Source organism: Pecten maximus, chromosome 15, assembly GCF_902652985.1.
Source record: "Pecten maximus chromosome 15, xPecMax1.1, whole genome shotgun sequence".
Classification (NCBI taxonomy): Eukaryota; Metazoa; Mollusca; class Bivalvia; order Pectinida; family Pectinidae; genus Pecten; species Pecten maximus.
The window spans coordinates 28,567,029-28,579,774 of NC_047029.1; the positions used below are offsets into that span (position 1 = coordinate 28,567,029).

Sequence of the window (12,746 nt, forward strand, 5' to 3'; positions counted from 1 at the left end):
CTTTTGAGTTAAACAGGAATAATCGTGATTGACTCAGGACCAATCAGACCACGGTGAGGAATAATGTACGCTGTACAATGCCAAATAAAACATGATTATCACCTCATTTTATGAAAGTCAAGTTTTCGTTTACGACTTCTTTTGGGGCACTTGTTGGTGAGAAGAGTAGTATAGTATACACAATGGAGCATAGTCCTGTCGGAGAACCAGTCTTAGGTCAGTTTGAATTTCTATAACTTTTTGTTTTTATCTTATTGTTTATCATCTGTCAAAAATAAGAAATGAAATTATCACATTTTATTATTATTTTTTTTATTTATATTATTTTTCATTATTGAAGTGCATCTAATAAAATACACAGGAATTTCAACCATCTCTACCTTCCCTCAGGAGAACTAACAAATCCGAACGTCACACATGTACATATCGTCAACTCGGTAAGTCAATAAACATGTACACTGTCCCCGAATCCCTTCGGTACTTGAGCGTTTGTCCGGACATCTTGTCCCCCTGATGTCAGATCGTGTCGATTTTAAATGTATATATCCATTATTGTTGACATGCACGAAACACAACAAAAATCTGTTGCATTTTGTATCTATGACATCAATAAATATATGTCACGGTTTGGTCAAAGCTATACGCTCACTTCACGCTTTTTTTTTCCGTATGTATATATATATATATACATATATATAATGAGTATCTGCTGCAGACGATGACATTTTAGATAAAATAGATAGTAGATACTGTATAGTGTATACGTGAATGACATGCCCAGCTGGTGTTTAATATAAATTGAGACAATTAGGATGATCTGGACACGTGCACGGTTCTGTCACCAGCTGGTCAACGGCTGAAAATCGTGTATATAAAATTCGAATCGTAAGCACTCAGAATATTTTGGGACAAAATTTCAAGGTGTTCTGACAATTTCTGCATACGAAGGTAAGTTACCTTTTATCTATATCTACATGCATCATAAGTAAGACGTAAGGTTAATAATGAATTAATAGTAAGAATATATATATATATATATATATATATATATATAACAACATTATATTTGTTAATCTGAAAGCAAATCAAAATAGTCATTCCTTAAAATAAATGCAGTTCGGATAAATAATTGTTCGCTTAAATGAGTAATTCTTTCTATCATCAGGGTCCAGTTGTTCAAAAGGTGAGCTTAGTTTAGTCAATTGATAAGTAATTATTTCATTTCTTCTTTACTTCAAAAACCTATGCGTGTGTGTTCCTTGAGGAAGACAGGTAGGAGGAGACTGACGAGTAAAATTAATTTTACCGTAAATGATTTTACCTGGATTTTTAAATTGTTGTTTAAAGGCATTCCTTCGTTTAGGTCGTCAAAATTAAACTTACTGGAAAATATGTTTTTTTCCCAAGTATTAAAAGTTATAATCTTTACATTAATACGGCAGTTTTACTCTCAAGATAAACCAAAGTTCTTTGAGTATAAAGTACTGACAATTCTTAATTCGACCCGAAGTATCACAAATTACCACAAAGACATATGATATTTGTATACGATACGCCTTTTTTCTGTACATTTCGGAATTAATTTCATTACTTGTAGGCACAAATACTCATATAATCATCGTTCGGACATAGATTTCATCAATACAAACTTGTGCATGTTTCTGATGTCCGAACGAAGGAATGCCCCTTTAACTGTGATTAGCCTATAATCACGTTTTGAACAACTGGACACAGGTGGTTAACTAATAAATCAATTAAGTGACTAATTGATAATTTATTTATTTATTTTCATTTATTTACTTTCTCTTTTTCTTTCCTCGTCTTCCTACGCAATTTCTTTGTTCTTTTCTTAGTTCTGCAACGAAGTATCTTTATCATCTAAAAAGCTCGTTACGGACGTGTTATTAACAGTTAATCAAATTGTATTTACTGCTAACTTTATTTTTGTTCCGACTCACATGGATGCGTGTTAAAACCACGCCAACTTTGCCGTGACGTCTTCCTAACCTCAACTTATTTTGGAAAAAGACATAAGACCTATTTGATAGAGAAAATGGAGAAAAGAAAAATATTTTTCGAAATAATCTACTCAATTAAACTAACATTGTTAGTTTGCTTTGTAAAAAACGCTAACATTGTAATAAAGACATTTGAATTAAGTTTGACTTCGTTTTCAGATGAATCTTTCAACAGTTTCAGTGTTTGTTGTAACGTTACTTGCGTGCTACGTCATCAAAACGGAAGGCGTCTCTTTTCTTGGAGCTATGCCCGGTAAGTCGGCTCCCGTCATTTTAACAAAGTCAAAATCACAGGAAAAGCATGATGGTGAAGTTTTGTAATTGATTATCAATTCAACCTTAATCATAGATAATTACGTACAAACATCATCACCAAACAATTAGAGCATGTCTATTGTCTAGGATATTTCGCGATGCACAGACTGCACAGCTGATCCAAACTTTATTACTAAATTCACAGGGGCTTGACACGTTCCTATGACCCAGTTTGAAAAAATAACCCCAGGGTCCGACTACTAGATCACAATCCCCTGTGAATGTATAACTTTACAACATACATGTACCTAAATAACATACCTACATGCGTACAAACATACATTGTACTACAATTTGTGAACATGTATACTAGTAATCAGGTGTGTATAGATAAGACACGTGACTAGCTTTGCTATCTTTAACACAAATGGGAAACTATCCTAAGTTCCACCCAAGGGGACTTACCATAATTTAAAATTAAGTTGCCAACCCTACGGTCTGTGAATTATGTTTAGGTTTAAACATATTTTATTGACAAGCAAAAATGACAATGGGGATTGTGAATTATGTGTACAAACGAACCGTTCGCTGGCTGAGTAATAGGTAAGCCTAACCCATTACCGCGCACAGTTTTAAGAGAATTAAATTTTCCCATAAATATGAAAATAAATTCAAGTTTATTTTAATTCTACGGTTTGTTTATTCTTTTTTTCCACAGATGAATGTATCAAAGACGGAGTTAGGTATCCAGACGGAGCGGATATCGAAGGCGACAAATGTGACGGGTGTAAATGTACTTCCGGTACAATCACGTGCACTTACGTCATATGTCCAAGTCTCATGTGTGACGTTGTCGACCGATACGTCCCGCCTGGTCAGTGCTGTCAGGTGTGTCTCTAATAGTTGGAACCAACGACGAGGCGTGTTGAATCCGGACATTATTTTGTATGTTTTATGAACAAATATGAATAAAATTGAATAATTGAATATGAAATGCATGCTTTAACTTACATATATGTTATGATGATTAAATACAGTGTTGCTGTGTTTATGGTGGTTGGACGCAATATCATAAAGACGTAAGACATATGTAGCACGTCTGGTCGCTAAACAGGGACTTGGTTCATATTTATCTTCATTTTCGTTATTTCGTTCTGTCGCTTGGAGAAACGATGCTGAAGTGATAAAAAACGACATATCGAAACGACACATATCCGTATATCCGTCACCACATCGTACAATAACACCTCCTGTACATCATGACAACTTAAGATCATATACTTTGATCTATTCACCACAGGGACTTAAGAATATTAGTTACAGTCTAAATGTATTTGAACCTCCCCTAGTGTGTATAACACTATTTTGAGACGGGTTTTTTTCAGGGGGGGGGGGGGGGGGGGGGGGGGGTACTAGATTAAAATTGGGCAAAATGACATCCCGGTGGTCTTGCCCCCGAAAACGTCTCAACATGTGCTATACACACTAGAGGAGGTCCAAATTATCAAATCCCTGTGCTATTCACAAGTCCCTGTTAGGATAACGATAAGTGGATGGACTCGTATGACGATAACATAGAGATATCAATGTGTGGGTGTAGGATTCAAAGTTCGTCGCGGAGATAAAGATAAATTATATACACGATTCATTATCCGTACTTTACAAATAAAATCTTGCCTGTGTTATTAGAATATACATGTTATTATAACCACAACCTCGACACAATGACGTGTACGCGTGTGAAGGTATGCTTTTTAAACTCGATATTTTGTAACTAAAGCAGGAAAGGCATGATTCTGTCAGAAAGTACAGATGCCCAAAAACATAATCTACAGAAAATTCCATTGTGAAAATCCGTCATTCAGACACAATCGTCTACACGTTTGGGCTTTATTGTAATGGCCGCACTACAAATTGTTAGTATAGCGGATGCAGAACCACATAAATCGATGACGTCATGTACACAGAATTCCGGGAAATACCCTTCTACACGTTCACGTACACGTAGGATTGCTTAACCTCTCTTTAATATGGCTAATACACGTACGTCAAATAAAAACTGATAAGTGTCCGTTGTGAACGCGTATTAAAGCTAATATTCTTTTTTGAAAATATACCATGTTTTCCACATAGGTAAACGCTCTCTACGTGTACGTCCTACCAAGGAAATGTCAAGTTCATAAAATGAGAAACGGGGTAGTGGCAATGGAACCACCTGGTGCACTAAGGGGCTTCGTACACATTTAACTTTTCCATATCGCACAAGAAGATAGAATAAATGAGGTCACGATGGCGATGGTAAAATTCTCTGCATCTCTCAAAACCCTGAGCTGGAATTCGTGATGTCGGTATCTATCATGGAGATCGTGATATCGGAAACAATCTCTTAAAATTTTAATAGGCTCTGAAGTGTGATACCGTTTACTGAGAAAACAGTAAGTTTACTACATGTATATATACTGATAGATTCAATTAATACCATTATACCAGTAACTGCATTGGGTACACACAGTCAATACACATACTTACCAAGGAACAAAAAAAAACATTTTAAGTATATGTATACCCGAGAGAAGCCCATCACGTGATCAGGTGGCCATGGGTGACCCCATACCTTTTCCGTGATACACATGCATTTTCAAGTCCGATCGGAGAATCGAACCCCCGTCCCCCGTATATTTAAGTAAAAGGCAAGTATTGTAGCACTGGAATGTCCTTTTAGATTAATTAATGATGATATAACTTAGTATAATTTTCATCTAGAATCAAGTTGACTTGATCATGTTTCCTCGAAAATTCAACCTACACTGTATTTGACTATTTCGCTTATTGTCGTTGCGACAAAAAGTGATGTTTCTGTTTACAAGCAATGTAGATTATATGTTAATCTACCAATTTTCTTTCTTTTAATGTTGGGCGCGTTAATTTTTTTTCACAATTTCACGAAAAAACGACGTTTCCTTAATGAGAACCGCGATAAATGAAAAAAAAAGAAAAAAGAAAAAAGAAAAATATAGATAGCGTCATTTTGATTCCCTTAGCTACAACCAGAGATCTGACTGCCCCGTATTGTTACCTATACATGTACACAAGTACTGTATCACATATATATATATATATACTTAACATTACTCATCAGAGATAACGTGTCTTATCACAATGTATACCGTGCTATAAATTTACCAGCCCGTGTCGTCCAACAGTCTTCGCCTACCTGAAATAACAGATTCTCAGAAGTGGAACCTACATGTAGAACTCGTGTAAATTACCCAAAGTTATGTCTGGTAGGTATATACATGTATAATTAGTATTTATATGTACATCTGTACACAGACCGTGCTATCTTAGCGTTACTTAACTTCTATACCGATACATATATCATCACGTATACCGAGCATAGAAATACATGTACATGTACTGTCATAGCTGCTCCCTCGCATATCTTTAATCACCTTCAATCCCCGGGGACGGGGAATATTTACCATCCCTTACTCCCATTTCCAAGAGAAAACAGCCGCTCCAACCATCGGCGATGATATTTTATACCTCACCAAACTGCATGTGGCCATATACAATACTCAAAGGTGGTTTAGTGTAGTTATCTACAATAATTGTTTTAATGATGGAAACCCTTTATTTAGACCAATTAGAATTTCGACAATATTCCACAAATAATACTATAGTGTCATTGTTTAACACAACATATCAAAGTACAATGTAACAACCCCCTGTGTCATATATGTACAGAGGTACATACGATTTAAGTTACGAGTGTTAGATAAATAACTTATCTCTCATCCGTGTTGATGTCACATTGAATAACTATCAGCAATAAAGTCAATATGTCCTGGCCACGAGTGTAAGAATCTATTTATCATAACTCATTATGCATAAGAAAATAAACGAACATTCTCAGATTTATTTCCAGATAAGCCATTTTTTCCATCAAGACGATAGTGTCATTTGTTAATGACGTCACAAAAAGTGTTTTACACGTGTGTAGTGCACCTTTAATCTTGTGACATGACAGAATATGCCGGTTTTGTGATTTTTTCTATTATGATGTATATGTATATTAATCATCTATCAGATAAACGTACCCACATTGTATCTACCACTATAACAGTGTATAGGACCACGTCTTCCCTAATGGCTTCCTGGTCCACACGTGATAATGCACTTAAAATGTGACCGTATGGTCTGTAATACATGTATATAGGATATATGATGACGTGTACGTTGTGACTTGTCAATTTCCTGTAAAGTGTCCTTCAGCAATAAGAGGGGTTTAACAGTAAACAACACAGGGACCTGACTTGTTCACGTTAATTACTGTCACCTGTATTTGTTCTGTCGTAACAGAATACAATAGGGAATGTTTTACATTGTTACCTACATGTACCATGTTATGAACATATCAATCCTAATGTAAAGAGAATTGTTTCGTTGTACCGCTCTATCTCTGAATGTTACGGTACAGTCAAATTGTAATGTTATTAACAGGACACTCTGATAAACAAAAAGAGCTGGAGGCAGCGGCGCGGGATGGCGACGAAATCAAACAGCTGGAATATGCCAAGTATTTACTAGAATTGGCCAAATTGGATACAGAAGCTGAGGAGAACGGTGAAAAGGCGGTTGAACTACTTGTAAAAGTTTCACAGAAAGCCAACAAGGAGGCCACAGATATTCTCCGAAAATGTGTACAGGAACGAACAGGTAATACTGAGGAAATGGTTTTTATATTTGTTTTCCAACTCGCACTTTATATCTTATATTCCTACATATTGTGTTAATCTGAATGCGTACATAAAATACACTAACCGACGGAGATGGTTGAATCCGATAGCAGAACCTGAATACAGAGGCGACCAATGTGTTGTCGATTCCATGATGTCAGTATTATTGATACCCGACGTTTTTCTGCTGAGATTTTTGTACTTCAGATTCGACTTGTATATCAATTAAAGGTTCACTTAACAATTATGATTGAGCTTTATCCACAACATTTTTGGCGATTTTTTTGGCGAACTAGACATTTATTATCAACCTTAGGCTCCGCCTCTTTCCTTTTATAGTCTGAACCCCGGTTTAATTCAAGTCATCAAAACTCCTACACATAAATGTTGACAAAGTTATAGCAATAGTACTTCTCAGCTTGTACTAATTTCGAAGAAGACAGCCTCAAAAAGAATCAAAATTTAGCTATTCTCAAAGCCCTTTGCATGGTTGTGCTCGTTCGGAATGCCTTTTCAGTATTATAATGAATGAGATAAATATGTGACCGTATAATGTCATATCTTGTTTAGGAGTAACCGAGGACAACAAAGCGGCCGTAAAATGGTGTTTGGACACCAGCGACCAGGAAAAGCGAGTTCGGGAGTCGGCCAGGCAACTGTTCCGGACAATTCACGGAAATGAGCAAGATCTTTTGACCTTCAAGGAATACATCACCGCGGTAAAGGCCATGGATGCTGACGCACGTGTAAAAAGGATGCTTGTGCTGGCAGGTGGGTCATCTTAACGAATGATATATCATTTATTCACTAGGCTTCTCCGGATATACTGCATTTATAATTTAATATTGAAAGTAAAACAAAGAGCGAGGCGCAGTGTGCGGCGTTGGAAAGTCTGGTTTATAAGATAATGCGAGAAGTTACCTGTAGTTATAAACAACTTCAAAATACAAGGGTTTGTATAGATACCACATTAGAATGTGTCTAGACGAAACCGAAAGCCCATGAGGACAGCCAAGGTTTACCTACATTAATTTTTGTAATTGTAGAATTGTATGAACTTAAAAACATGATTTATGCTTTTGAGTTGGCCATTATAACATCATTGGGAATTCTGTTTCCAATTACCTTGTACTTTTTCAATTGTCTCCATGTGAATCTGTTGTTTGTTTGCTTGTTTTAAATTTCGTCCTCGTTTTGGTTTTACCTGGATTTCAAAATCATTTCAATAGGTAAAGAGGCCGGAAATGAAGTCACCGAGGAAAAGTTATCAAGGATATTGTCCGAACAAATTCAGGGAACCCTAAATATGACGTCATCGGAACGGGAAAACCAATCAAATGAGTTCAAATCAGCTGATGTGTTCACGAAGGTAAGGATGTACAGACGGTCAATGCAATTATATTACTTTTTTGATGAAAAGTTAAAGAAAAATGTTGCGGTACATAAAGGCGAAAATGTTGTTCAGTATAGTTCCAGAGAGGTGAAAAATAGTTTGATAACACGGTATAATTTTCCTGTTCGGTATAGTTTTTCCGTAATTAAAATGAATAGCGTTAGCAAAAACATATACCAGTATTTTCTTTTCAAATATTTATTTGTCTGTTGTGTTTACCAGGTCACAAAATACCCAATGGAGACGCTGAAAAGTTGGTCTACAAGAAGTGCAGGACATGGTGTCGTCAGAGGGCATGTCGTGGGTTGGGAATTTGCTACCTACAAACCAGCTCTACATGATATCGGCTTTCTTTCTCTACAGCTTCCTGTCGGCAAGCCTGCTACTCTTCGTCATCCCACTTCTTGTGTTCTACGTCACACTTTGTGTGCTTCTTGTGGCGACGGTGCAGATCATCGTCAACAGACAGAATCTTGGAAAAAGTGCAGAACTTGCAAATACTCTTCAAAAATTTGACAAGAATCTAAACGTAGAAGCGGCGAGATCTAAATTCATGAAAAATAAGTTGACGCCATATTGGGTATTTCTGGCAGTTCTGCCACTCTTTGTTGCCGGATTATCGTTAGCGAACAAGAACTACATTCCCTGTTCAGAGCTTGCTGTTTTGTCGTGTGTAATTATGGCCATAACGTTCTTTTTCTTCATCGAATCGTCATTGGAGTTGACACGTTGGCTTGCAATGTTTTTGAATCTGTTCTCTTCCCTTCCAACAATTTTACGGAATTTTCCCGACGTTCCTGTCATTTCGAAAATAGTCAGTTTTGTCACAAAGACATTTTACTCACTCGACGTTGCTTTTGGTCTTAAGATAAATGTGAGTCTTCCGTCAATTTCCTATACCTTGCTACCAGTACTATTTGTCATCATGGCATTGCGCCATTCCGGTGCCGGAAGTTATAGAATTTTACTTCCGTTTTTGATTACACAGACATGGTTCATTGTTGCCACATCTTTGTACCCATTTACTTCGTGGTACGGGTTGATCCGAGCTTCAGTAGGAAATGCCTTTTTGCCCGTTCTTCTTCCCATGTCAATTATCGTAGGAATATTATACAGCATTTATCAAGCTTTTCAGACAAGTATCGTTATACAGATCGCCATTGCTGCAGTTCTTGGGCTTGTTCCGTTGATTTTGTCACAAACTTCAGCATTTTTCGGACCTAACGATGGCAATAAAACAGGTTCAGTTAAGAAGTATATAATGCTTCTTTTTGGTATCTTGGGTTTCCTACCAGTGACCTCTGTTTTCACTCTTATTCCAACTTCAGATAATTCCATCCCGTTTAGATTTGAATTAGGTTGGAACGAGTATAATACATTATGTACATCCGGGGATGGAAATAGGATTCCGCAGCAAAATCTCTGCAGGAATTTCATTGGAAAAAAAGTTGTATGGAATGGAACATTCGAGGGAGTCGAAATAACAAAAGTTGAGAATAACATAGAGTCTATGATTGCAGGATTACCTTCTGTAGTTGTCAATAAAATTCGTTGTAACTTCGGGGCTCCGTACGGTGATTGTAATTCAACAGAACTGTCAGCCAACGACCAAACGGTATGTAAACTTAAGGCGTCCACGGGGCAAAAGTGTCATTTTAAGGAGCACGACACATTTTCGTTTAAAATGACAGTGACGATGTCAGAATTCAATGGAAAACTCAAATTAGATGCTGGAGATACATTAAAAAATATCCTGGAACTTTTAAGGACAGGAGACTCGTTGGAATTTGTCGCCATTCTTGGTGAAAACCAAGGTACAACTATGCCAAATTTTCAGCTGAAGGACATCCGATGTACCAGTCGGGTACTTCCTGTTTCAATAGAAAAACCTGAAGAAGACGATGACGTTCTTCTCGCGCGAGCTACAAACGAGGCCATAGCTACTACAGTTAACTTTTTCTTGTATCCAGTTTTAGAATATTCACCAACTGACATGAAATGACAGGTGTACTAAAAATGTTACAAAATTTAGATGAACTAGCAATTAATTGATCAATTAAGTGTATCATAAATGACAGTAGAGAAGGAAAATGCCACGGATTTAGAATTGATAAGGATACTTCTATTTTTTTCCATAGCCACAAACATGATTAAGACAGAGGAGAGAAGCAAAACATAAAACGATGAAAGTGACAAATATTTTTGAATTCGAAGAACGTTTTCTCAAACTTGTAAAAAGTTTAATAATGTTTTAATTTACTCTTTGTTTGGTAGAGATATGAATAATTTACCTGAAGAGGCATTACACTGAAAACTCTGGCGCAAAATGAAATGTTACGTGATGTATTTCCCACTTGTAGTTTGCTGTGGGAAGGGGCATAACTCTTTATTGCCTGCTTCCATTTAGTGTAAATAAATATGGATTCATGTTTTTCTGAGATTTGATTTCATGTTTGTTGTTTCCTTTTAAATATAACGAAATTTATCGATATATACTTTTTTCTCGAGAAATTATACCTCAGTATAATAGGCCATCAGAAGAATAGGTTTTTACATTTAATGCAATGTCAAGAATCTATCGTGTACGGTTTATCGTTTGTTAAAAAAGGCTCCAGTGATTTTTTTCATATAAAAAAATCTGGTCATGGCATAGCTGCGATCAACGTTGTTCTGGACAATGGACGGGCGATTCTGACAGATGGTCGTCCGTACAGTAGTCCATTTATATGTAGGCACTATGAATATTCGTTCTAGTTATGACACACCTTGCTTTTTAACTTACATAACATAGTTGTTAATCTAAAAATAGTATCTGTTTCAATTTGAGATAACTCTATAGTATCTCAGTTAAAACGATATGTGTACTTTCATAGCTGCAGATATATTCTCTTTTAGCAATAGATAAACATGAAAAAAATGTATTTATAATCAAAAGGATTGATGATTGACTTCGCAGTATAGGAATACAATCATCATGCACGCGTACATTGTAGATACTGTACGCATGCTGTTATTGGGGAACTTAAATTAAATACCGCCATTTCAGAAAAAAAAATCCACTGATATAGCATTTTCTAAATAAAAATTCAAAAGTGTATGCTTCTGATAACCAACTCTGACATTTCAAAACAAAAAAAAAACAAAAAAATTAGGCGAAAATTAGTAGCGTTATTTCTTATTTAAAACTTACACCGGAATCTCCATTATCCTACCAAATTTTTCACAAAACGATTATTTTGACAACTTCAAAGTTTTAAAAAAAAACGTGACTATATTCAAATCTCTGAAAGCATGTCTATGACAATAACATGAAAGTATAGGAACCTTCCAACACCTTTACATAACTTTGAAAAAATATTATATGAAAATTGGCTGCGTTATTTTTCAGGTAAAAAAATAGCTACCGCTGCACAGGTTAACTCGCAACACGTACATATATATATCGATAACCACTAAAAGGGGACGTAATCAATGGTAACCCGTGGAAATAGCTGTGAGTATATATAGGGCATCACCAAATCAAGTCTTGTATGAACATTAAAGTTAGTTACTGATTGACTCCACCTATCGCTATTATGTCTCATCACAGGCGTTTGAAGTTCTGACTGTAAACTGAGATATAGTACCATCTAAAAAATAAGGGTATTTACTATAAAACAAGAAATATCTTTAAAAACGATAAACGGCATAGTTTTAATGCTGGTGGTTATAATGTAATACTGCTGGTGAAAGTAATCAACGAACTAATGCGTTTCAGCACGGATAACAAAATTAGATCAGTTTGAATCATTTTTGGTAATAATAAGACTGCATTTGAATAAGGAATATGATTTTATTAATGTGTCATTTGAAAAGATACATCCACTTATTTAGCTTGCATTCAATCTTAACTTTGTTTCGTTTTTAACTGCATATCTGCAATTTTCATTGACCGCTACATTGACCAATCACATACTTTATCTTGACCAGTAACGCCACCTATCGCGTCATATCCGGGGCCAAAAAAAAATTAGACGGCTATGCCGAAAAAAAAATTATACGGTATTATATCACAATTTACAGTCAGAACTTCAAACGCCTGTTGTCTCATACCGTATCAGAGACATGTATGAGGGCTACTGGATTTCAGTCAGGTCATTATGATTTCATATGTGTCTCAGACTATTGACTATTACCCTATTCAAAATGTATGTTACATACTTTGTATTATCTGTTGTCATTAAAAACAACAATCATTGCAACTTAGATTTAAGAAAGCCATATCCTTATTAGGGTATACACGGTAACAAGATTGCCGATTGATCATGTGACCACCTGGAATACGACTTCCGGAATAAACAA

At 36.0% G+C, this 12,746-nt stretch overlaps 1 protein-coding gene and 1 long non-coding RNA gene across 5 annotated transcripts; both read left to right on the forward strand.

Annotated features, from left to right (window-relative positions):
* The first annotated feature begins 816 nt into the window (after nt 1-816).
* Nucleotides 817-3,267, forward strand: LOC117343670. Of its 2 annotated transcripts, XR_004536059.1 has the most exons (4): nt 850-948; nt 1,166-1,183; nt 2,178-2,271; nt 2,992-3,267. It is a non-coding gene; the product is annotated as an uncharacterized LOC117343670 (long non-coding RNA). The 2 variants fall into 2 exon arrangements; XR_004536058.1 differs by lacking the exon at nt 1,166-1,183 and having other exon boundaries at nt 817-948.
* A 2,148-nt stretch (nt 3,268-5,415) lies between these two features.
* Nucleotides 5,416-10,850, forward strand: LOC117343889 (wolframin-like). 3 transcript variants are annotated; one of them, XM_033906439.1, is made up of 5 exons: nt 5,416-5,557; nt 6,777-6,992; nt 7,583-7,783; nt 8,242-8,381; nt 8,628-9,120. In XM_033906439.1, the coding sequence occupies exons 1-5, from the start codon at nt 5,551-5,553 to the stop codon at nt 8,919-8,921; spliced, it is 858 nt and encodes a 285-aa protein (XP_033762330.1). In that variant the 5' UTR covers nt 5,416-5,550; the 3' UTR covers nt 8,922-9,120. The 3 variants fall into 3 exon arrangements, with proteins under 3 accessions (XP_033762330.1, XP_033762329.1, XP_033762328.1); XM_033906438.1 differs by lacking the exon at nt 5,416-5,557 and having other exon boundaries at nt 6,527-6,992; XM_033906437.1 differs by lacking the exons at nt 5,416-5,557; nt 6,777-6,992; nt 7,583-7,783 and having other exon boundaries at nt 8,265-8,381; nt 8,628-10,850.
* The last annotated feature ends 1,896 nt before the right edge of the window (nt 10,851-12,746 follow it).

Bases quoted from the DNA above. Each gene is read 5' to 3' on its own strand.
- LOC117343889 (XM_033906437.1), top strand. From the start codon at position 8,683: ATGGTGTCGTCAGAGGGCATGTCGTGGGTTGGGAATTTGCTACCTACA.